The sequence below is a fragment of the Brienomyrus brachyistius genome, unplaced genomic scaffold (genome assembly GCF_023856365.1).
Source record: "Brienomyrus brachyistius isolate T26 unplaced genomic scaffold, BBRACH_0.4 scaffold39, whole genome shotgun sequence".
Classification (NCBI taxonomy): domain Eukaryota; kingdom Metazoa; phylum Chordata; class Actinopteri; order Osteoglossiformes; family Mormyridae; genus Brienomyrus; species Brienomyrus brachyistius.
The window spans coordinates 1,630,558-1,655,953 of NW_026042314.1; the positions used below are offsets into that span (position 1 = coordinate 1,630,558).

Consider the following 25,396-nt stretch of genomic DNA (forward strand, 5'->3'; position numbering starts at 1 on the left):
GTCCTGCTGCGTCCGGCCCGGGCTCCTCTGCCAGCCCGCCATCTCGGCGTGGCTCGGGAGCGGGGGGCAGTGACTACAGGAAGGGGGGGGGCTCGTCCTCCCGGTCCCCATGGTCTGAGTCCAGGTCCGTTACTACAGTATCGGCGCCCATGCGGTGCTCGGTGTCCCGCACCAGCGCCGGGGCCTCGCACCCCTCCTCGCGCTCCCCCGGGGAGAGCTCCCCTCGCAGGCAGGCCTGCCGCACATGCCCAAAACCACCGCACGCAAAACACTTCACACTCTCAGAGCTGTTAAAATCATATAAACTTTCCCCTCCACTGTGATCTTAACAGACACGTCCAGGACCTCCTGCGGTGCGTTAAGAATCATAAATGTTTGCCGCCTAAAAGACAGGAATCATCCTAATCGGGGTCACCAACTTCCCGTAGCACCCCAGAATGTTGGACAGTAGTTAATTTCTAATAAATGGGGGAACATTAGATAAAATATTAAACATAAATAAAAAACATTAGATTTTTTTGATGGGCTTGATAAAGGCAATACCTGTACGAATTCATCTTTAATGTTGAGACCACTTTCTATGAGGTCATCAACTATGGAAACGTCTTTTAAAAAGATCACAATAGCTTTGTTCATTCAGGAAGCTGAAACAACATTAGCGGCTCCAACTACTTCACCGACCGCGAGCAGAGAGTCCTCCACCGAGACGGCGGGGTCAGGGACACACGCCTGAGACTCAGACACGAAAAACTGAGTTGGGAAGCTCAAAATTCCCACCAGAAAGCTGCACTTGAATGGCTGAGATTCTGGCTGCTGACTCAGAGATAGAAGTTAGTGATGTGACAATACTGAGCTTACAAGAATGGCGAACGCATGGTTACTGCAGGGACAATGCTTGTGAAATTCTGTGCAATGTTTCTTTTTAACTGCTTCAGAATCTTTGGCTAGAAAGCTGAACTGAAAGCAAATCATGAATCCTTCTGTTATCTTGCTTTGTATGTAGCCTAAGCGCGTTTCCCCAGCAAAGACGATAATCGCCTCTTAGTCACTGTCAGATATCAACACCGGGATACTTGTCTGATTACGCTCATTACCGACAATATCGTCATATCACCCAGACGTAATTGGTGATTTGACATGTTCCCAGGTATAACAATACAGGGAGAAAAAGGATTTTACTCATGGGATCAGGAATCCAAGTGCCAGTTGCTGCTGCATTAGCTGCTGGGAATGTTCACATCTCCTCCTTTCAGTGATACGTGTCGAGTGTAGGGACACCTGGCAGAAAGATGGCTAAGGACTGCACTGGAAGCACTGGTCTGACTGTTATGGGAGGTTCACGTCCATCTTGCTGTTGATATGTTCCTATATATTTCTGTATATTCTGTGATTTTTGGCTGTAGCTTCTACTTAATGTTTTTACCTCTAGTTTTGAGCAAAGATGCACTGACTCACAATTAGTGATCATATAACTGCAGCAGATTGTCAGACGCACAGAACATTCTGCAGACTATAATTCATTTTGAGGTGTAAGCTATGCTGCTAATTATACTGAAAACAAATGCTTATTGTAATGCTTTGTATTTTACTAATGTGTAGGATGTGTATATGTCTGTGTCTTAAAGTGTTTTCTGTTTCAGGCTGAACAGCTGTGATCTCATAGATAAACACTTTGAAGTGCTGTCTTCAGCTCTAAGATCAAACTCTTCCCCCCTGAGAGAGCTGGACCTGAGTGACAATAACCTGAAGGATTCAGGAGTGAAGCTGCTCTCTGCTGCACTGGGGGATTTACACTGTAAACTGAAGATATTGAGGTCAGTATTACTGGGTATTCCACACTGTAAACTGGGGATACTGAGGCCAGTATTACTGGGTATTCCACACTGTAAACTGGGGGTACTGAGGCCAGCATTACTGGGTAATTCACACTGTAAACTGGAGATACTGAGGCCAGTATTACTGGGTATTCCACACTGTAAACTGCAGGTACTGAGGTCAGTATTACTGAGTAATTCACACTGTAAACTGGGGGTACTGAGGTCAGTATTACTGGGTATTTCACACTGCAAATTGGGGATACTGAGGTCGGTATTACTCAGTATTTCACACATTACGCAGGAGATACTGAGGGCTGTATTTATTTAATAATTATAATGGTGAGGTGATATTATTTATTGGGGAGTTTCTGTCTCTCTCTCTGCAGGTTGTCAGGCTGTAGAGTCACAGAAGAAGGCTGCTCTTCCCTGGCTTCAGCTCTGAAGTTAAACCCCTCACACCTGAGAGAACTGGATCTGAGCTACAATCACCCAGGACACTCAGGAGTGAAGCTGCTCTCTGCTGTACTGGAGGATCTCAGCTGTAAACTGGAGAAGCTGCAGTGAGTACAGAATATGCATTTTACACAAACGTAACTGGACAGTAAGAAAACCCACAATGCCTTTCAGCAGTTACATAATAAACAAACACAAACAGCTTCTGTTTTCTTATCCTACTTCCTTATATCCCACAATCTTATCAGCCCTCGATCCATGCTAGAAATAATTAAGCAGTGAAGCAGGAAATATCCATTCAACCATATAATCCATGCAAAACATTTGTGTTGGTTAGCAAAGTTAACGGCACTGTTACAGATAAACATGTTGACTTTAACGTGTTATGGAGAAAAAAATAATGGACACCAAACAGAATCGGAATGATTGTTAAAATTATTTTTAATAATTTAATTGTTTTCTGAAAATCCATTATGTCATGGTCCCTATTCTCCTCATTTGAATACAGTGCTGCAGTGTAAAAAGTGGATTTAAAAGTGTTTCATTTTTTTAAGGGTGGGCTGGTGTGAACTCACAGAGAAATGCTGTGAGGCACTGGCTTCAGCTCTCAGATCAAACTCCTCACCCCTGAGAGAGCTGGACCTGAGTGACAATGACCTGCAGGACTCAGGAGTGAAGCTGCTTTCTGCTGGACTGGGGGACTTACACTGTAAACTGGAGATACTGAGGTCAGTCTGACTGGGTATTCCACACTGTAAACTGGGGGTAGTGAGGTGAGTATTACTGGGTATTCCACACTGTAAACTGGAGTTACTGAGGTCAGTCTTACTGGGTATTCCATACTGTAAATTGTGGGTAGTGAGGTGAGTATTACTGGGTATTTCACACTGTATGCTGGAGATAATAAGGTGGAACATAGCTAGTGATTTCAAAATAAAGCAGGAGTATCAAAGTCTATAGGTTGACTTAAAAAATAACATTAGACTCACTACAGTAAGTGGAATGTCGAAAGGAAGATTGCATTGGAGGTTAAGGATAAAATTAAAAGTTTCTTCCAATATTTTAACTCCAAAAGAGCTCTAAAAGCTGAAATCACTCATCTGCAGGATAGTAAGGGCCTTATAATTGAAAATTAAAATTTATATAGTAAATGAGTTTAATGATTATTTTACACGGGTGTTGACAGTAGAGGACATGCTTAACTTACCACCATTTAGTACAAATACAGTGTCGTATATAAACAATATACAGTCCCTCCACAATTATTGGCCCCCTTGTAAAGATTTGTAAAAAGGGTTAGAAAAAAATCCACCTTTTGGCGAAGCAGCTTCATCTCACACTGAAAAAAATTTTTAAAATCCAACCTTTCATTGAAATAAATTTATTCAAAGAAAAACAAATCCTTCATCAAGAAATAATAATTTTCAAGAAAAACACATGTGCCACGATTATTGGCAGCCCTGCTTTTAATACTCTGTACAGCCTCCCTTTGCCAGTATAACAGCACTAAGTCTCCTATGACATTTTATAAGGTTGGAGAATACAGAGCAGGGCATCTGAGACCATTCCTCTTTACAGAATCTCTCCAGATCGCCCAGGGTCCTCGGCCCTCTCTTGTACACTCTCCTCTTCAGCTCAGCCCACAGGTTTTCAGTGGGGTTCAGGTCAGGGGACTGAGATGACCATGGCAGAAGCTTGATTCTGCGGTCAGCTGACCATTTTATTGTTTATTTGGACATGTGCTTAGGATCACCGTCCTGCTGGAAGATCCAATGAAGGCCCAGTTTTTGTTTCCTGGCAGCAGCAGCCAAATTTTGATATAAAATGTCCTGGTATCTCATGGACCCCATAGTGCCATGTACCCTAACAAGGTTTCCAGGGTTTTTGGAGGAAAATCAGGAACCTCCACCATATCTTACAGTTGGGATGAGGTTCATTTCATTATAACTATCCTTCTTTTTACGCTAAATCCACCTTTAATGTTTATTGCCACAAAAGCATTTTTGTTTAATCAGGTAGTTGAATTTGATTCCAGTCAATGTTGTATAATGTTTTGAAAACTCCTGGCACTAACATTTTAAGTAACTGACAGAAAAAGCTTCTTTCTGTCATACCTTTCAAAACGTCCATACCTCAATCCCCTCATAAGTATGTCTGCTAGGTGGAGTCGAAGGTGCAGTATAATCCTGTTATAATGGACTCGCTTGTAACGGAATATCGTCTATAATAGACGAGGACTGCCGGTTGTGCACCTTTAATTACATGCAGAAAAAGCATCGGATATAGCGGACTCGCATATAAAGCAGTGTGTGTGAGAGTGTCTGTGGCAGGGTACGCGTGTGTGAGAGTGTCTGTGGCAGGGTACATGTGTGTGAGAGTGTCTGTGACAGGGTACGTATGTGTGAGAGTGTCTGTGACAGGGTACGTGTGTGTGAGAGTGCCTGCGGCAGGGTACGTGTGTGTGAGAGTGTCTGCGACAGGGTACGTGTGTGTGAGAGTGTCTGCGGCAGGGTACGTGTGTGTGAGAGTGTCTGCGGCAGGGTACGTGTGTTTGAGAGTGTCTGCGACAGGGTACGTGTGTGTGAGAGTGTCTGTGACAGGGTACGTGTGTGTGAGAGTGTCTGCGACAGGGTACGTGTGTGTGAGAGTGTCTGCGGCAGGGTACGTGTGTGTGAGAGTGTCTGCGGCAGGGTACGTGTGTGTGAGAGTGTCTGCGGCAGGGTACGTGTGTGTGAGAGTGTCTGCGACAGGGTACGTGTGTGTGAGAGTGTCTGTGACAGGGTACGTGTGTGTGAGAGTGTCTGTGGCAGAGTACGTGTGTGTGAGAGTGTCTGTGGCAGGGTACGTGTGTGTGAGAGTGTCTGTGACAGTGTACGTGTGTGTGAGAGTGTCTGTGATAGTGTATGTGTGTGTGAGAGTGTCTGTGGCAGGATACGTGTGTGTGAGAGTGTCTGTGGCAGGGTACGTGTGTGTGAGAGTGTCTGTGATAGTGTATGTGTGTGTGAGAGTGTCTGTGGCAGGGTACATGTGTGTGAGAGTGTCTGTGACAGGGTATGTGTGTGTTAGAGTGTCTGTGACAGGGTATGTGTGTGTTAGAGTGTCTGTGACAGGGTACGCGTGTGTGAGAGTGTCTGTGGCAGGGTACGTGTGTCTGAGCGTGTCTGTGACAGTGTACGCGTGTGTGAGAGTGTCTGCGGCAGGATATGTGTGTGAGTGTCTGTGACGGTAAGTGTGTGTGAGAGTGTCTGTGACAGTGTACGCGTGTGTGAGAGTGTCTGTGACAGTGTACGCGTGTGTGAGAGTGTCTGCGGCAGGATACGTGTGTGTGAGAGTGTCTGTGGCAGGGTACACGTGTATGAGAGTGTCTGCGGCAGGATACGCGTCTATGAGAGTGTCTGCGGCAGGATATGTGTGTGAGTGTCTGTGACAGTGTACGTGTGTGCGAGAGTGTCTGTGGCAGGATACGTGTGTGTGAGAGTGTCTGCGGCAGGATACGCGTCTATGAGAGTGTCTGCGGCAGGATATGTGTGTGAGTGTCTGTGACAGTGTACGTGTGTGCGAGAGTGTCTGCGGCAGGATACGTGTGTGCGAGAGTGTCTGCGGCAGGATACGTGTGTGTGAGAGTGTCTGCGGCAGGATACGCGTCTATGAGAGTGTCTGCGGCAGGATATGTGTGTGAGTGTCTGTGACAGTGTACGTGTGTGCGAGAGTGTCTGCGGCAGGATACGTGTGTGCGAGAGTGTCTGTGGCAGGGTACGTATGTGTGAGAGTGTCTGAGGCAGGGTACGTGTGTGTGAGAGTGTCTGCGGCAGGATACGTGTGTGTGAGAGTGTCTGTGGCAGGGTACGTGTGTGTGAGAGTGTCTGTGGCAGGGTACGTGTGTGTGAGAGTGTCTGAGGCAGGGTACGCGTGTGTGAGTGTCTGCGATAGGATACGTGTGTGTGAGAGTGTCTGTGACAGTGTATGTGTCTATGAGAGTGTCTGTGACAGTGTATGTGTCTGTGAGAGTGTCTGTGACAGGGTATCTGTCTGTGAGAGTGTCTGCGACACCCCACCCCCAGTGCACTAGGTGACCTGCCCCACCCAGAGGCACAGGTGAAAAGAACCACTACCCCAAAGTAGAGGCTAGTTGAAGTGGCAGGAATGGGGGGGGCGAATGAAGTCAGTATTTAATGTGAGGAGTCGTAGAGGGGAGAGGAAAAGAAAAGGAGATAAATGCAAAAAAGTAAAAAACGAAGGATTCTATTTATATATGATGATTGTGGATGATTGGAGCCGTAATTGCCAAAAAGAAATTAGTAAATAAAAAATTATCACACATATACACTCCACAAAAAAATTAAAGGAACACTTTGAAAACACATCAGATATCAATGGGGGAAAAAAAATCATGCTGGATATCTATACTGATGTAGACTGGGTAATGTGTTAGGAACGAAAGGATGCCACATCGTTTGATGGAAATGAAATTATCAACCTACAGAGGGCTGAATTCAAAGACACCCCGAAAATCAAAGTGAAAAATGATGCGGCAGGCTAGTCCATTTTGTTGAAATTTCATTACAGTAACTCAGAATCATACTCAGTAGTTTGTATGGTCCCCACGTGGTTGTATGCATGCCTGACAATGTCGGGGCATGGTCCTAATGAGACCATGGATGATGTCCTGGGGGATCTCCTCTCAGATCTGGACCAGGGTATCACTGAGCTTCTGGACAGTCTGAGGTGCAACCTGGTGGCATCGAATGGACAAAACATAATGTTCCTGGGGGGCAGTCAATGGTATCAATTCCTTCATCCTCCAGGAACTGCCTATATGCTCTTGCCACATTGTCGTGCACCAGGAGGAACCCAGGACCCACTGCACCAGCATAGGGTCTGACAATGGGTTTAAGGATTTTATCCTGATACCTAATGGCAGTCAAGGTGCCGTTGTCTAGCCTGTAGAGGACTGTGCGTCCCTCCATGGATATGCCTCCCCAGACCATCACTGACCCACCACCAAACCGGTCATGCTGAACAATGCTGCAGGCAGCATAACGTTCTCCATGGCTTCTCCAGACCCTTTCACGTCTGTCACATGTGCTGAGGCTGAACCTGCTCTCATCTGTGAAAAGCACAGGGCACCAGTAGCAGACCTGCAAATTCTGGTAATCTATGGCAAATGCCAATCGAGCTCCATGGTGCTGGGCAGTGAGCACAGGGCCCACTAGAGGACGTTGGGCCCTCAAGCCACCCTCATGAAGTCTGTCTCTGACCAAACAATCAGAAACATTCACACCAGGGGCCTGATGGAGGTCATTTTGTAGGGCTCCAGCAGTGTTCATCCTGTTCCTCCTTGCACAAAGGAGCAGATACCGGTCCTGCTGATGGGTTAAGGACCTTCTATGGCCCTGTTCAGCTCTCCTTGAATAACTGCCTGTCTCCTGGAATCTCCTCCATGCCCTTGAGACTGTGCTGGGAGACACAGCAAACCTTCTGGCAATGGCACGTATTGATGCGCCATCCTGGAGGAGTTGGACTACCTGTGCAACCTCTGTAGGGTCCAGGTATCGCCTCATGCTACCAGTAGTGACACTGACCGTCGCTAAATGCAAAACTAGTGAAAAAACTGTCAGAAAAGATGAGGAGGGAAAAATGCCAGTGGCCTCCACCTGTTAAACCATTCCTGGTTTGGGGGTCGTCTCATTGTTGCCCCTCTAGTTCACCTGTTGATAATTTCATTAACACTAAAGCGGCTGAAACTGATTAACAACCCCCTCCGCTACTTAACTGACCTGATCAATATCCCAGAAGTTTAATAGACTTGATGCTATACTCTGATTAAAAAGTGTTCCTTCAATTTTTTTGAGCAGTGTATATTAATACATAGATATGAATGTCCATACATACACAGACACACTTTCATACATATCTGTAATGATTGAAACATACAATACATGAATTAAACAGTAATAATAATAATTAATAAAAATAACTGCAAAAAAGTAAGGGGGCGGTGGGCGTTGAGGTAGCTTTTATTCACAAAATAGTTTGCTGCAAACATACATCCATCCATCCATTTTCCAAACCGCTTATCCTACTGGGTCGCAGGGGGTCCTATCCCGGAAGCAATAGGCAAAAGGTAGGGAACAACCCAGGAGGGGGGCCAACCCATCGCAGGGCACATTCACATACCAGTTGGGCAATTTAGCAACTCCAATTAGCCTCAGCATGTTTTTGGACTGTGGGGGAAACCAGAGTACCCGGAGGAAACCCCACGACGACATGGGGAGAACATGCAAACTCCACACACATGTGACCCAGGCGGAGACTTGAACCCGGGTCCCAGAGGTGTTAGGCAATAGTCCTAACCACTGCACCACCATGCCGCCCCCAGCAAACATACATCCATCCATCCATTTTCCAAACCGCTTATCCTACTGGGTCGCGGGGGGTCCGGAGCCTATCCCAGAAGCAATGGGCACGAGGCAGGGAACAACCCAGGATGGCACACTCACACACCAGTCACTCACACATGCACACTTACGGGCAATTTAGTAACTCCAATTAGCCTCAGCATGTTTTTGGACTGTGGGGGGAAACCGGAGTACCCGGAGGAAACCCCACGACGACATGGAGAGAACATGCAAACTCCACACACTTGTGACCCAGGTGGAGATTTGAACCCGGGTCCCAGAGGTGTGAGGCAACAGTGCTAACCACTGCGCCACCATGCCGCCCCCCAGCAAACATACAAACAACCAGAATTCTAGAAAAGTACTTTATATTTGAATGAAATAACAAATAAAACACTTTCAAGTCACATGAGCCTATATTTTATTCACAACAGAACATAGATAATATTACAAATGTTCAAAGGCCGAAGACCTGTATTGGATGCCTGTGGTCTTCGGGCCCTCAGACGACTCTGCATCACTCATCGGCATGATTGTGTCAGTGACATTACTAAATGGGCCCAGGAATACTTCCAGAAAGCACAGTCGGTAAACACAATCCGCCGTGCCATCTGCAGATGCCAGCTAAAGCTCTATCATGCAAAAAGGAAGCCATAACTGAACATGGTCCAGAAGCGCCGTCGTGTCCTGTGGGCCAAGACTCATGTGAAATGGACTGTTTCAGAGTGGGAAAGTGTTCTATGGTCAGACGAGTCCAAATGTGACATTCTTGTTGGTAATGAAGGGCGCCGTGTCCTCCGGGCTAAAGAGGAGGGAGACCTTCCAGCGTGTTATCAGCATTCAGTTCAAAAGCCAGCATCTCTGATGGTATGAGGGTGCATAAGTGCATACGGTATGGGCAGCTTGCATGTCTTGGAAGGAACTATGAATGCTGAAAGGTATATAAAGGTTTTAGAGCAACACATGCTCCCCTCCAGAGGACGTCTGTTTCAGGGAAGGCCTTGTGTATTTCAGCAGGACAATGCAAAACCACATACTGCAGCTATTACAAGCACATGGCTTCGTCGGAGAAGAGTCCGGGTGCTGAATTGGCCTGTCTGCAGTCCAGATCTTTCACCTATAGAGAACATACAGTAGTTACCTGTGACACCCATGGTGCACTGTGAGCAGGTATACAGGCCAACAGAGCATGCAGATAATTACCTGTGACACCCATTGTACACTGTGAGCAGGTATACAGGCCAACAGAGCATGCAGATAATTATCTGTGACACCCATGGTGCACTGTGAGCAGGTATACAGGCCAACAGAGCATGCAGATAATTATCTGTGACACCCAAGGTGCACTGTGAGCAGGTATACAGGCCCACAGAGCATGCAGATAATTATCTGTGACACCCAAGGTGCACTGTGAGCAGGTATACAGGCCCACAGAGCATGCAGATAATTATCTGTGACACCCAAGGTGCACTGTGAGCAGGTATACAGGCCCACAGAGCATGCAGATAATTATCTGTGACACCCAAGGTGCACTGTGAGCAGGTATACAGGCCCACAGAGCATGCAGATAATTATCTGTGACACCCATGGTGCACTGTGAGCAGGTATACAGGCCAACAGAGCATGCAGATAATTACCTGTGACACCCATTGTACACTGTGAACAGATATACAGGCCCACAGAGCATGCAGATAATTATCTGTGACACCCCTTGTACACTGTGAGCAGGTATACAGGCCCACAGAGTATGCAGATAATTATCTGTGACACCCCTTGTACACTGTGAGCAGGTATCAGTACTGACTACTTTTTATATTGAGTCACATGTTTTATGTGAATTACTTTGTACTGAACTGAAGGCCAGTATTTGTCACTGTGAATATGTTGTTGCAGACGTCCATCCAGAAATCAGAGCTGGGGGAAAAGATAAGGTCCTTATTCCAATTAATTTTTGGTACAAATATCAATGTGTCTGTCGCAGATGGAGGATTATATATTCTAGAGGTTTCTTTTTATTTTTAAGTTGCAGAATGTTGTCTCATCTGAGGAGGATTCAGTGTATTATGTGTGAGGTTCATTTTGGTTTTGATGCTGGATTCAGTTAGTAAATATTAGAAAAATTGCTTATTCTCAACTCGTATTTATGGATTAAGTCTTCGAATGTCATGAAATGACTGTTACTGAAAAGGAGGTGGAGATGTGTAATCCCTTTCTGTCCCCGTGAGTGATAGTGAATAGTGATATTGTGAAGTAGGAAGTCCAGATTATTCCAGATTGACGTGTATTTACAGGGTCTGAGAGTACAGTTAGTGATTTTACTGGCTTTCCTCTGTGCTGTCAGTGTTGTGGAAATGGCAGCACTGTGTTGTTAAAGCAGTTTTGTTTCTTTAATGAAATTTTGAGTAAGTCTGCATGTCTGAGATTTTTACAGTACAGCTGCTCCTGCTGTAACCATGAGCTGCTGTTACTGCTGTAGTGTGACCATTTAGTTAAGTCTTGCAGTTGATTTGCTAAGTAATAATTAAGAAAAATGAGCTTGTAATCCAACTTGAGATTTACTTTTCTGTAATGTGGAATGTTTGATTTTGAGTTTTTGTTTTTCCAGCAAAAATGTGACATTAATGAGTTTGAAAGAATTTTTCTGAATTTATTCTGGACGAGTAATTTTATTTTTATTGATTGAAGTGGGAGACTCATCTATTGTTTTGAATAAGGGGGTGTAGTTGAGAGTAACCAAGTCAGACAGCCTGTGGGAGATGTAGATACCCAAGTACCGGATATTTCCAGTGTGAAATGGACCATCCTGATCGGCTGAATCCCAGGCATCTTCAGACAGTGAGAATATTATGGGTTTTTTTCCAGTTTATTGTGTAGTTTGATAGATTTGAAAAGGTATTAATAAAATTAAAATTTCATATTTTGAGGGTTTCATAAAAACAGCAAGATATCATCTGCATAGAGATTAATTTTGTGTTGTTATTAGTATGAATTCCATTTATTTCACTGTTCTGTCATATTGCTGCCACAATTGTTTCTATGAAGATGGCAAACAGTGAAGGAGAGAGTGGGCATGCAGGCCGTCTTCCCCGTCGGAGTGTGAATGCAGGTGATGTCATCCCATCTGTGACACTGTAGCTTTGGGTGAGGTGTACAGTATTTTAAGCCAGTGGGTGAACGATTCTCCAAAGCCAAATCTATGCAATGTATTAAAGAGGAATGTCCAACTGACTGTCAGATGCAGTTTCTGCATCTAATGATGTAATCATGGTTTTAGTATGGGTATGCTGAGCAGTCTAGACTAAATTAAATAATCTATGGATGTTGTCCGAGGCATGTCTGGTCTTGATGAAATCTGTCTGATCAGGATGGATTATAGTAGGAATGACTGTCTGTAACTGAGTGGCGAGAGCTTTTGTAATGATTTTCAAGTTATTCATTAATGAGAGTGGCGGGTAACTGGAGGGTTGTGTTGGGTCTTTATCAGGTCTCAATAACACTGTAATGGCCGGTAACTGGAGGGCTGTGTTTGGTCTTTATCAGGTTTCAATAACACTGTAATGGCCTATAGATTTCTGCAGGGTAACCATCCGGTCTGGCGATTGGTTGTTAGGCATTTGGTTGAGGACCTTATGGAGTTCTTCTGATGTTAATGGTGCATCAAGCAGAGGTGGAGATTTCAGGTCTAGGGAGTACAAATCCAGACCAAGATTTTGTTTCAACAAACCAGTTGAGTCTCTGTGATTGTGACTCTTTATATTCATCTGGTTGGTTGAAACAAAATCTTGGTCTGGATTTGTACTCTCTGGACCTGAAATCTCCACCTCTGGCATCAAGGGCATTTGCTGTTTCATTGGTTAATATGGGTAAGTCTAGATTATTTTTAAATGATTCTATATCAACTGGATCTGGTTCTGAGAAGTATAGGTTCTTATAAAATGTTCAAAAGATGTTAATTTTGTGTGATTATTGAAATATTTATTAGAGGAATCACTTTTGCTTAAAAGTAATGCTTGTAATGGTCAGGTGATCTTATTTATTGTGGATTTTTTTTCCATGTTTCTGCAGACTGTCAGGCTGTAGAGTCACAGAAGAAGGCTGTTCTTCCCTGGCTTCAGCTCTGAGATCAAACCCCTCACACCTGAGAGAGCTGGACCTGAGCTACAATCACCCAGGAGACTCAGGAGTGAAGCTGCTTTCTGCTGTACTGGAGGATCCCAGCTGTAAACTGGAGAAGCTGCAGTGAGTACAGAGTGTTTGTCTGACACGCTACAGATACTTATGCATGTATGTGAAGAAGAGGCACCAATAAATAAATGCATACAGCAGTACTATATCATTCTGCTTCTCCTGTAGTGTGGATTACGGTGGAGAGTGCAGGACCAGAGCAGGCTTACAGAAATGTAAGTGTCTTTGCATGTTTTTATTAATAATACCATGAATACTACTGTATGTTATGGTTGTATTCACACAATTGTTGTGATGAGTGGCTTTTTGCACTGTGTGTAGATGGATTTCCATGTTTGTGTTTAGGTGAGTTTCATGTCATTTTAGACAAACATCCAAACGCGAAACAAAAAATCAAAATCATCACCAAAACACTATCAATTAATTTAATCGGTTTTTAAAATATTTTTTGCAAATGCTTTATAGCTGCTTGTATTATCTTCGTGTTTGTGTGGGAGTGTAGGATGGTTAAATATATTCTGAATTAGTTATACATATTTAATTTCACAAAAAAAGAATCCTTTGCATTTGTTCTTTTTGCGGATGCCGTGAGTGTATGTGTTTTCTGTGAGAGATTCGTTAGTATTGTCCTAAGGAGGCACCTGTAGGCAGTGAGACCGGACTCTCTCCTCAAGTGCAAAATGTGAATTTGCATTTTTACAGGGTGGTTCTGGAACATCCTTAAAATTCATGAGAGAATATTACTGATTGGTCACTGAATCCCTTAAACCAGGGGAGCCCAAATCCAGTCCTGGAGGGCCAGAGTCCTGCACATTTTTGGGTTTCCCCTCATTTAACACACCTGATTCATCTCCTTGTGCTAATAACCACACAGCTCTTGAGCTGAATTATTTATGGTGGAACAGGGAAAGAGCTGAGCTACACAGGGCACCGGCCCCCCAGGACTGGATTTGGACACCCCTGCTTTAGGTAGAAGAAACAGGCAGCACAAGTCGATGTTAACTGGCCAATGAGGTAGTGCCCCTCTCATAAATATTAATCAGCCAGCCAATCGTGTAGGGCTTCACTCGTGAATATTAAAAAGTTCTCCTGATCCACGGTGCTAAAAGAAATTAGCGCCCGGGACACACTGGATGTGCTGCGGAAAATATCAAATTTCATTTCGGCGCCCATGTTAACAAATTAGAGCGGTCGCGTGCGTGCGCGAGATGCGGGGCTCACGCCTCGCGGCAGCGGCGCAGGATCTACAGTTACGCGCGCGGTAAGCGGTTCTCTATGGAAGCGTATTGCATTCATCTGGGAAAAATTAATTCTGTTTTTCCGAATTAATGAGATAATAATCCCGTTTTTCAGAGCAATATTTTTCTGAATTAATGAAAACCTTCCTGTTTTTTATGATGCGCGCACGATCTGTGCCGGAATCATCGTTTATATCAGAATCCAGGTCCAAATGTTTATTAAATATCACTTTAAACGTGTAATAATATTACTTAAATATTCTGTTATTGATGGCCATTTTCGAGCCGGATGCGCCGGAATTTGTTTTGAAGGAAAGACACTGACTTTAGTATTGATCTCTGGTGCCGTTTTGTGGTAAATATGCTTGTGATGAATATGTCTGATGAAGGGGAAGATGTGCTGTTTTTATATCGTACAGAAACATAAAGTACAGGCGGCCTGATGGGATTAATAATTCTTCCTCCTGCCTACAGACTCCTGCCAGCTGACGCTGGACCCCAACACAGCAAACAGACTCCTGTCTCTGTCAGGGGGGAACAGGAAGGTGACACGGGGGGCAAAGCGGCCATATCCTGATCATCCAGAGAGATTTGACAGCTACCCCCAAGTTCTGTGCAGAGAGAGTCTGACTGGCCGCTGTTACTGGGAGGCTGAGTGGGATGGAGATGGAGCCTGGATAGGAGTCACTTATAAAGGGATCGGGAGGAAGGGAGTGAGTGACTGTGAGCTTGGAGACGATGACAAGTCATGGAGTCTGTGCTGTGATACTGACAGTTACTCTGTCCGGCACAATAATAAACAGACTCTCATACCCATACAGCCCTCAGGCCCCCGCAGAGTAGGAGTGTATCTGGACTGGGGGGCTGGTGTTCTGTCCTTCTACAGAGTCTCCTCTGATGGACTGACCCCCCTGCACAGATTCACCTCCTCGTTCACTGAGTCCCTCTATCCAGGGTTTCGGGTTCATAGAAACTGCTCAGTGTCACTGTGACGTGTTGCTGGTTCTCCTGCAAAAAGGTAAAATCTCTGCTTTTTAACCTTTATAATCCTTTTTACTCTGAAATGTACAGAACTGTGCAAAAGTCTTAGGCAGACAAAGAAAATGATGTTCAGATTATCCTCCTGTTGGTGTAAAACTATGATATGATGCCTGTCAAAGTGTGTCAGCTTCGCCATTTCAGAACCTCTGCTAAAATCATCCTAGTATTTGCAGCGACCGTCCAGTGCAGCCATGTATTTTTTGACTTGGCCACTAACACACCTCATACAGCTAGTCAATCTCTTACTGACTTTTTAAACCAATATGTTTAATTATTTAATTGGGCTGTTGGTGAAATTTAACAAAATCGTGGAACGGCTGAGGTGCCCCTGAGGAGAAGTTTGGGAACTGAAGTGGTGTTCATCTAGCCATCCAACTAGATATCAGTAACTTTTTAGAACACAGAAGAAATTATTACTAGTTTTTATTGTGTTACTTTTAATTTGCACACGTTCTAATGTTAAATTGTGTTTTTTGTTCTAAGCCAAAGTACACTTGCTACCCAGATAAACAGCTTTAAACATTTCTTTGGACTGACTAAGACTTTTGCACAGTACTGTGTGTTTTACAAAAAATAAATGACTGTGTTCAGTGAGCTGAATAAACATGAAAAATATTGTTTTTTATACGTTTTCTCTCTGACTAAAATGTAATTAAATGTAATCCTGATTGGGGGGGGGGGGGCTATCCCCTTCTCCTGTATATGTCCATTTTATATATTGTATATTTATGTCCATTTACTGTATTTCCTCCCTGTACAGTGACAATAAAGGCTTTCTGTTCTGTCCTATTAATGTCCTGCTTCAGCGTCACCCAAAGCATAACTGAGTAACATAATGAAACCACAGTCTGCTGGATTAAGTTAAATTCACTGTATTACTGCAGCTGAACATAACTGACACAATGACTGTCAATCAGTGTATAAAATAATCATTTAACTAGAGACATAACAGTCTGAAAAAAACTGGAAAATATAATTATGTCCTGGTTCAGTGGATTAAAGTAAATAAAATTATTATTAATATATTTAAATAAAGAAATTTGATTTGTTAAATAATTAACACCCTTGCCACCCCCAGCCCCCAGTAATAGGTCTGGTTGCTCCCCCGTTGGACAGAACAGGCGGGTGCCCAGGCAGCCTTGCCACCCCCCCCCCCCCCCACTGTAAAAGATCTGGCTACTCCCCGTCAGACAGAAAAGGTACGTGCCCAGGGTCTCTTACCCCCCCCCCCCGACCCCACTGTAAATGGTCTGATTACTCCCCCGTATGATAGAAGGGGCAGGTGCCCAGAGACACTTGCCAGCCCCACCCCACTGAAAAAGGTCTGGTTGCTACCCCCGTCGGACAGAATGGGCAGATGACCAGGCAGCCTTGCCACCCCCACCCCACTCTAAAAGGTCTGGTTATGCCCCCGTCAGACAGAATGGGCAGGTGCCCAGGCACCCTTACCCCCCCACCCCACTGTAAAAGGTCTGATTACTCCCCCGTAGGATAGAAGAGGCAGGTGCCCAGGCACCTTTGCCACCCCCACCCACCTGTAAAAGGTCTGGTTATGCCCCCGTCAGACAGAACGGGCAGGTGCCCAGGTAGCCTTGCCACCCCCACCCCACTGTAAAAGGTCTGGTTATGCCCCCTTCGGACAGAACGGGCAGGTGCCCAGGCAGCCTTGCCACCCCCACCCCACTGTAAAAGGTCTGGTTATGCCCCCTTCTGACAGAACGGGCAGGTGCCCAGGCAGCCTTGCCACCCCCAGCCCACTGTAAAAGGTCTGGATACTCCTCCGTCAGACAGAGGGGGCATGTGCCCATGCACCCTTACTCCTCTGCCCCCACTTATCTGTCTGACTTAGATAAATTGATACATAGATAGATACTGAACCCTTCCCACGCCCGGCTGGCAAAAGCCACTAAATTTATCTGCATGCATTATCATTAATAAACGTGTAAAAATATACACAGACATCCATTGACAATCCACCATTGGATTCATTATCTATTGCACATTCTATAAAGTGACTGTAGTCAGTTATAATGTATCTCTATCAAGCTGCTGCCATATTTCTTACATCCACTGGAATTCACAGAATTCACCAATTCACAGAAAAGCGATCATTCCGGAAACAATGTGTACTTTTTACGGCCGCCACTAGGTGGAGACAAAACACAGATTACTACATAAAATAGGATCAGAATTAAATTATAAGAAAGCGGATCTATGCGCGATATAAAATACCATGATTACTCCATTTTAACGGAAAACTTCTTTTTATTCAAGTTTGTCATCATCAGTCATTTGCGTTCTTTCATAATAAAACAATTTTATTAGCCATAAATTATCAATATATTTTGCAGGCCCCTCCTGGAGCTGACACCTTATCGTGGTGGAGGGGTTTGCGTGTTACAATGATCCCAGGAGCTATGTTGTCTGGGGCTTTATGCCCCTGGTAGGGTCACCCAAGGCAAACAGGTCCTGGGTGAGGAACCAGACGAAGCACGGCTCAAAAACCCCTTATGATGAGAAAAATCCTGGATTCACGTTTTCCCTTGCCCGGACGCGGGTCACCGGGGCCCCCCCCTGGAGCCAGGCCTGGGGGTGGGGCTCGATGGCGAGCGCCTGGCAGCCAGGCCTACACCCATGGGGCCTGGTCGGGCGCAGCCCGAACAAGGCACGTGGGTCCCCCCTCCAATGGGCTCACCACCCATGGGAGGGGCCATAGGGGTCTTGTGCGAAGTGATCTGGGCGGCGGCCAAAGGCGGGGACCTTGGCGGTCCGATCCTCGGCTGCAGAAGCTAGCTCTAGGGACATGGAATGTCACCTCTCTGATGGGGAAAGAGCCTGAGCTGGTGCGCGAGGTTGTGAAGTTCCGGCTAGATATAGTCGGACTCACCTCGACGCACGGCTTGGGCTCTGGAACCAGTCTCCTTGAGGGGGGTTGGACCCTTTTCCACTCTGGAGTTGCCCGCGGGGAGAGGCGCCGAGCGGGCGTGGGCATACTTATTGCCCCCAGGCTGGGTGCCTGTACATTGGGGTTTACTGCAGTGGACGAGAGGGTAGCCTCCCTCCGCCTTCGGGTGGGGGGACGGGTCCTGACTGTTGTTTGCGCTTATGCGCCAAACAGCAGTTCGGAATACCCACCCTTTTTGGAGTCCTTGGAAGGGGTGTTGGAGAGTGCTCCTCCTGGGGATTCCCTTGTTCTGCTGGGGGACTTCAATGCTCACGTGGGCAGCGACAGTGAGACCTGGAGGGGCGTGATTGGGAGGAACGGCCCCCCCGATCTGAACCCGAGCGGTGTTTTGTTATTGAACTTCTGTGCTCGTCACGGACTGTCCATAATGAACACCATGTTCAAGCATAAGGGTGTCCATATGTGCACTTGGCACCAGGACACCCTAGGCCGCAGTTCGATGATCGACTTTGTAGTCATGTCGTCGGACTTGCGGCCGCATGTTTTGGACACTCGGGTGAAGAGAGGGGTGGAGCTGTCAACCGATCACTACCTGGTGGTGGGTTGGCTCCGCTGGTGGGGGAGGAAGCCGGCCAGGCCTGGCAGGCCCAAGCGTATAGTGAGGGTCTGCTGGGAACGTCTGGCGGAATCCCCTGTCAGGGAGAGTTTCAACTCCTACCTCCAGCAGAACTTCTCCCATATCCCGGGGGAGGCGGGGGACATTGAGTCCGAATGGGCCATGTTCCGTGCCTCCATTGTGGAGGCGGCTGACCGGAGCTGCGGCCGCAAGGTGGTCGGTGCCTGTCGCGGCGGTAATCCCCGAACCCGCTGGTGGACACCGGTGGTAAGGGATGCCGTCAAGCTGAAGAAGGAGTCTTATCGGGCCTTTCTGGCCTGTGGGACTCCAGACGCAGCTGAATGGGTCAAGGCCAAGCGGAATGCGGCTTTGGCGGTCGCTGAGGCAAAAACTCGGGTGTGGGAGGAGTTTGGTGAGGCCATGGAGAACGACTTCCGGACGGCTTCGAGGAGATTCTGGTCCACCATCCGGCGGCTCCGGGCGGGAAAGCGGTGCAGCATCAACACTATTTATGGTGGGGATGGTGCGCTGCTGACCTCAGCTCGGGACGTTTTGGGTCGGTGGAGGGAGTACTTCGAAGACCTCCTCAATCCCACCGACACGCCTTCCAATATGGAAGCAGAGTGTGGGGACTTGGGGGTGGACTCGCCTATCTCGGGGGTGGAGGTCGCTGAGGTGGTCAAAAAGCTCCTCGGTGGCCGGGCCCCGGGGGTGGACGAGATTCGCCCAGAGTTCCTCAAGGCTCTGGATGCTGCGGGGCTGTCCTGGTTGACACGCATCTGCAGCATCGCGTGGACATCGGGGGCAGTACCTCTGGACTGGCAGACCGGGGTGGTGGTCCCCCTCTTTAAGAAGGGGGACCGGAGGGTGTGCTCCAACTACAGGGGGATCACACTCCTCAGCCTCCCTGGTAAGGTCTATTCGGGGGTCCTGGAAAGGAGGGTCCGCCGGATTGTCGAACCTCGGATTCAGGAGGAGCAGTGTGGTTTTCGCCCTGGCCGTGGAACAGTGGACCAGCTCTATATTCTCAGCAGGGTTCTGGAGGGTTCATGGGAGTTTGCCCGACCAGTCTACATGTGTTTTGTGGACTTGGAAAAGGCATTCGACCGTGTCCCTCGTGGGGTCCTGTGGGGAGTGCTCCGGGAGTATGGGGTACCGGGCTCCCTTTTAAGGGCGGTTCGGTCCCTGTATGACCGGTGCCAGAGTTTGGTCCGCATGGGCGGCAATAAGTCGGACTCGTTTCCGGTGAGGGTTGGACTCCGTCAGGGCTGCCCTTTGTCACCGATTCTGTTCATAGTTTTTATGGACAGAATTTCTAGGCGCAGCCAGGGTGTTGAGGGCGTCCGGTTCGGTGACCTCAGGATTAGGTCTCTGCTTTTTGCGGATGATGTGGTTCTGTTGGCCTCATCGAGCCGTGACCTTCAGCTCTCGCTGGAGCAGTTCGCAGCCGAGTGCGAAGCGGCTGGGATGAGAATCAGCACCTCCAAATCCGAGACCATGGTTCTCAGCCGGAAAAGGGTAGAGTGCTCTCTCCGGGTTGGGGATGGGGTCCTCCCCCAAGTGGAGGAGTTTAAGTATCTCGGGATCTTGTTCACGAGTGGGGGAACGATGGAGCGGGAGATCGACAGGCGGATCGGTGCGGCGTCGGCAGTCATGCGGGCGCTGCATCGGTCTGTCATGGTGAAGAGAGAGCTGAGCCAAAAGGCGAAGCTCTCGATTTACCAGTCGATCTACGTTCCTACCCTCACCTATGGTCATGAGCTTTGGGTAGTGACCGAAAGAACGAGATCGCGGGTACAAGCGGCCGAAATGAGTTTCCTCCGCAGGGTGGCTGGGCTCTCCCTTAGAGATAGGGTGAGGAGCTCAGTCATTCGGGAGGGACTCAGAGTAGAGCCGCTGCTCCTCCGCATCGAGAGGAGCCAGATGAGGTGGCTCGGGCATCTGATCAGGATGCCTCTGGGACGCCTCCCTGGGGAGGTATTGAAAAAAAATTGTCATGACCATTAAAATTAAGTTTTACTTAACCTTCCTATTATCTACAGAATCATATGAACACTTAAGGATCATTTGATTGTCTTTGGTGCATTGATTTTTAGAGTCTAGGTGTTTTCGCTGCCATGAAAACTAGTTAGGTAGCTAGTTAAATTGTTAGCAATTATTTGTATAGCGAAAACAATATAAAATAAATCCACACAAACGGTAAAAATTTGTACAACGTGTACGACTAGGACAAGCTACTACAGGTTAGCATAAAAAATAATGTTATACATGTGTTCTGTCTTAAAATATACTAATAGTATATTCATAAACTGTTACAGTTACATTATATGTACAATCAAAGTTAACATAAAATCACTCAAACAAGAAAACGTTACCATAAAATCTGACAAACAAGAAAAAAAAAAAAAAAAAAATATATATATATATATATATATATATATATATATATATATATATATATATATATATACTCACCGCAGGTAACGTTAACCACAAGAGCAGCACGGATTTATGGGCGTTCCGCAAAAGTGGAAAAATATTCAGAAGCACATGCACGGTGAGCGTAAGTAGGACGGATTCACGGGTAGGATGAATTTATAGAACACCGGCGACCTTTTAAAATCCACGACAGCAGCGGTTAGATGCAGCGTGTGCAGCGACCATATTTACGGACAAAATCAAGCTGCTGACTAAGACTTAGTTTGTGGTTAATTAATACAAAAGTAACAGCATAATACTACATTATTTGTGCTTCCTCGGGTAAAGTGTTACCGATGAGAGAACACTTTGAAAATCAGTAAATAACATTTTCTCTTGCCTCAGACCTAGACGTGTTTACCAGAATATGTCTCGACTGCTAGACTACTTGAGATATGAATATAGATATTGATTACATGATATTGAATCACTGTAAATACTCGGTTGTCCTTTGATTAATGATTAACGTGTTGTCATTGAATCACTGCAAGTACATGGTTAACATATGATTAATATGATTAACATAATTACTTGTACATTTGCACTACCGCATAGCTTGCTATATATTGCCTGCCGCAACTATTCTATAAAGCTATAACTCGCTGTGCACCAGTTGGGGCAGCTTCGAATCTCTTCCTGCAGGTGGTTTCTTCCCCCCCTTGGTTCCGCTGTCTGCCTCTCCAAGGTCCGAGCTTTCCTCAGGGTCTGCGGAACTTACTGCAGGCAGCTATCGCGAAGCGAGGTCACACAGTATTCAAAACAATCTCTTCTTCCCTAAGGCCTAAGACATAACAGACCCAATATGCCTCCCTCCCGGGCTACCAATGTCCAGTTTTACTTCCACACCTGTCTCAAGGTTAGGAAAAATAAAAATTTGACAGTGCGTGAAAACAATGAAACTATTACAAATACCTGTCCCACCATATACTGTAATTCAATGGTATAGATGTAATAAATTATTATAGAGCCCAGCCTCTCAGTGACGAGATAACCATCAATTCATAGCAGTACTATTGAGAGCCAAGTTCATTTTGCCTTCTTTTCCCTCAAACATTGAAGAGCTCGGCAAAGCTTCAGTTAAAAGTCTTAAAAATTATCTTCTTGGTCCACAGCCTCTTCGTGAACTTGTGTGACATGGATCATATGTTTTGCGATTAAAACCTCTGATGGCTCCATTCATGACTGAGGATCAGTTAATGTTAAACCTACATTTCTTCAGATGGTTTATGTTGGTTGCAAGATCTTGCAAAATATCTCTTGCTGGCAGAGAACTTTGTGTTGTTCTTCAGGATCAAACAAAACACAGGTAGTTTAGCATGTGGCATTATGTGTTGTTAATGGTACAGATAATCGCAGAGACAATGGCACAGAACTTCAGCACACAATTATCATTTTTATTATATTATAAAGAGATTGTGACATATATACAATAAGCAGAATAAATTATCAAACTTCTGTAAGCTGTGTTGCTAAGCTGTCATCTGTTATCCATTTAACCCCCTCCTCTCAGATTAAACATTTTATTGTTATTAGATTGTTATTTATTGTTATTAGAGTCATTGCACATTCCATGGATGAAGAAACGTGACAGCCAGCACCACCACTAAATATCTCAATACTGTACTAACCTTACGCTCTGGATGCTTGCCAGTGCGGCGTGATTCAGTTCCTCGTCATCAGAAGACACATCAGACAGTGCAGCCACTACTGAAAGGTAGAGGGTAGTACAGAACATGTACTAGGATAAAAAGTGCTTTGGCAGGGTGAGTTTGAGTTATTTTTACACATTAAGACAATCGTCTGAGGATGTTTTTCCAAATGACGAGGTAGAAGGCTGATTTCTGAACGGGCTGCTTTCCAGTGAGTATACTGGTAGTTGACTAAAAGAACCACTTGTGGTGCTGTGGTTGGGGGAGAAACTGCTTTGAGAGGTCAGTGTAGGAGTTCGAGTGTATAATGCTCCACACCTGCAGTGGTTAGCACTGTTGCTTCAGACCTCTGGGACCCGGGTTCGAGTCTCTGCCTGGGTCACATGTGTGTGCATGTTCTCCCTATGTTGTCGTGAGGTTGCCTCCGGTGTCCCCCCACAGTCCAAAAACTTGCAAAACCTTAGCAAAAAGTTGCTAAATTGCCCTTAGATGTGCATGTGTGCGTGAATGGTATGTGAGTGTGCTCCGCGATGGGCTGGCCCCCCATCCTGGGTTGTTCCCTGCCTCGTGCCCATTGCTTCTGGGATAGGCTCTGGACCTCCCGCGACCCAGTATACAGTGCTGGACCGTTCAAAATTATAAATATTCATACCTCACATGAACACAAAAACGCTCCGGCATACCCCATAGCGCTAGACCACCCACAATCCTGAATGTTCATTTTCTACGTCACATGAACGCAGACATGCAGTGGCATGCCTCATACTGCTAGACCTTCTGCAATCCCGAATATTTATACCTCACATGAACATAGAAACGCCCTGGCGTGCCACTTAGAGCTAGTCCGTTGGCAATCCTGAGTGTTCATACTGTACCTCACATGAACACAGACACGCCGCGTTGTGCCCCATAGTGCTAGACGACCCGCAATCCTGAGTGTTCATACTGTACCTCAGATGAACACAGACATGCCGCGTTGTGCCCCATAGTGCTAGACGACCCGCAATCCTGACTGTTCATACTGTACCTCACATGAACACAGACACGCCGCGTTGTTCCACATAGTGGTAGACGACCCGCAATCCTGAGTGTTCATACTGTACCTCACATGAACACAGACACGCCGCGTTGTGCCCCATAGTGCTAGACGACCCGCAATCCTGAGTGTTCATACTGTACCTCACATGAACACAGACACGCCGCGTTGTTCCACATAGTGCTAGACGACCCGCAATCCTGAGTGTTCATACTGTACCTCAGATGAACACAGACACGCCGCGTTGTGCCCCATAGTGCTAGACGACCCGCAATCCTGACTGTTCATACTGTACCTCAGATGAACACAGACACGCCGCGTTGTGCCCCATAGTGCTAGACGACCCGCAATCCTGACTGTTCATACTGTACCTCACATGAACACAGACACGCCGCGTTGTTCCACATAGTGGTAGACGACCCGCAATCCTGAGTGTTCATACTGTACCTCACATGAACACAGACACGCCGCGTTGTGCCCCATAGTGCTAGACGACCCGCAATCCTGAGTGTTCATACTGTACCTCACATGAACACAGACACGCCGCGTTGTTCCACATAGTGGTAGACGACCCGCAATCCTGACTGTTCATACTGTACCTCAGATGAACACAGACACGCCGCGTTGTTCCACATAGTGCTAGACGACCCGCAATCCTGAGTGTTCATACTGTACCTCAGATGAACACAGACACGCCGCGTTGTGCCCCATAGTGGTAGACGACCCGCAATCCTGACTGTTCATACTGTACCTCAGATGAACACAGACACGCCGCGTTGTTCCACATAGTGCTAGACGACCCGCAATCCTGACTGTTCATACTGTACCTCACATGAACACAGACACGCCGCGTTGTGCCCCATAGTGCTAGACGACCCGCAATCCTGACTGTTCATACTGTACCTCACATGAACACAGACACGCCGCGTTGTGCCCCATAGTGCTAGACGACCCGCAATCCTGACTGTTCATACTGTACCTCACATGAACACAGACACGCCGCGTTGTGCCCCATAGTGCTAGACGACCCGCAATCCTGAGTGTTCATACTGTACCTCACATGAACACAGACACGCCGCGTTGTGGCCCATAGTGCTAGACGACCCGCAATCCTGAGTGTTCATACGGTACCTCACATGAACACAGACACGCCGCGTTGTTCCACATAGTGGTAGACGACCCGCAATCCTGACTGTTCATACTGTACCTCAGATGAACACAGACACGCCGCGTTGTGCCCCATAGTGCTAGACGACCCGCAATCCTGACTGTTCATACTGTACCTCACATGAACACAGACACGCCGCGTTGTTCCACATAGTGCTAGACGACCCGCAATCCTGACTGTTCATACTGTACCTCACATGAACACAGACACGCCGCGTTGTTACACAGAGTGGTAGACGACCCGCAATCCTGAGTGTTCATACTGTACCTCACATGAACACAGACACGCCGCGTTGTGCCCCATAGTGCTAGACGACCCGCAATCCTGAGTGTTCATACTGTACCTCACATGAACACAGACACGCCGCGTTGTTCCACATAGTGTTAGACGACCCGCAATCCTGACTGTTCAT

General features: G+C 46.5%; 1 protein-coding gene across 5 annotated transcripts in view; it reads left to right on the plus strand.

The window, feature by feature from the left end:
• Positions 1–25,396, plus strand: part of LOC125722473 (NACHT, LRR and PYD domains-containing protein 12-like) — a 214,991-nt gene that overhangs the window by 13,519 nt on the left and 176,076 nt on the right. For 2 of the 5 annotated variants that reach the window (XM_048998644.1, XM_048998643.1), the window contains exons 5-10: positions 1,641–1,814; positions 2,204–2,377; positions 2,825–2,998; positions 12,734–12,907; positions 13,022–13,068; positions 14,566–15,918. In XM_048998644.1, coding sequence (XP_048854601.1) covers positions 1,641–1,814; positions 2,204–2,377; positions 2,825–2,998; positions 12,734–12,907; positions 13,022–13,068; positions 14,566–15,083 — 1,261 coding nt within the window. In that variant the 3' untranslated portion in view covers positions 15,084–15,918. Of the gene's footprint in view, positions 1–1,640; positions 1,815–2,203; positions 2,378–2,824; positions 2,999–12,733; positions 12,908–13,021; positions 13,069–14,565; positions 15,919–25,396 lie in introns of those variants that run through there. The other 3 variants (XM_048998647.1, XM_048998645.1, XM_048998646.1) reach the window with 2 other exon arrangements.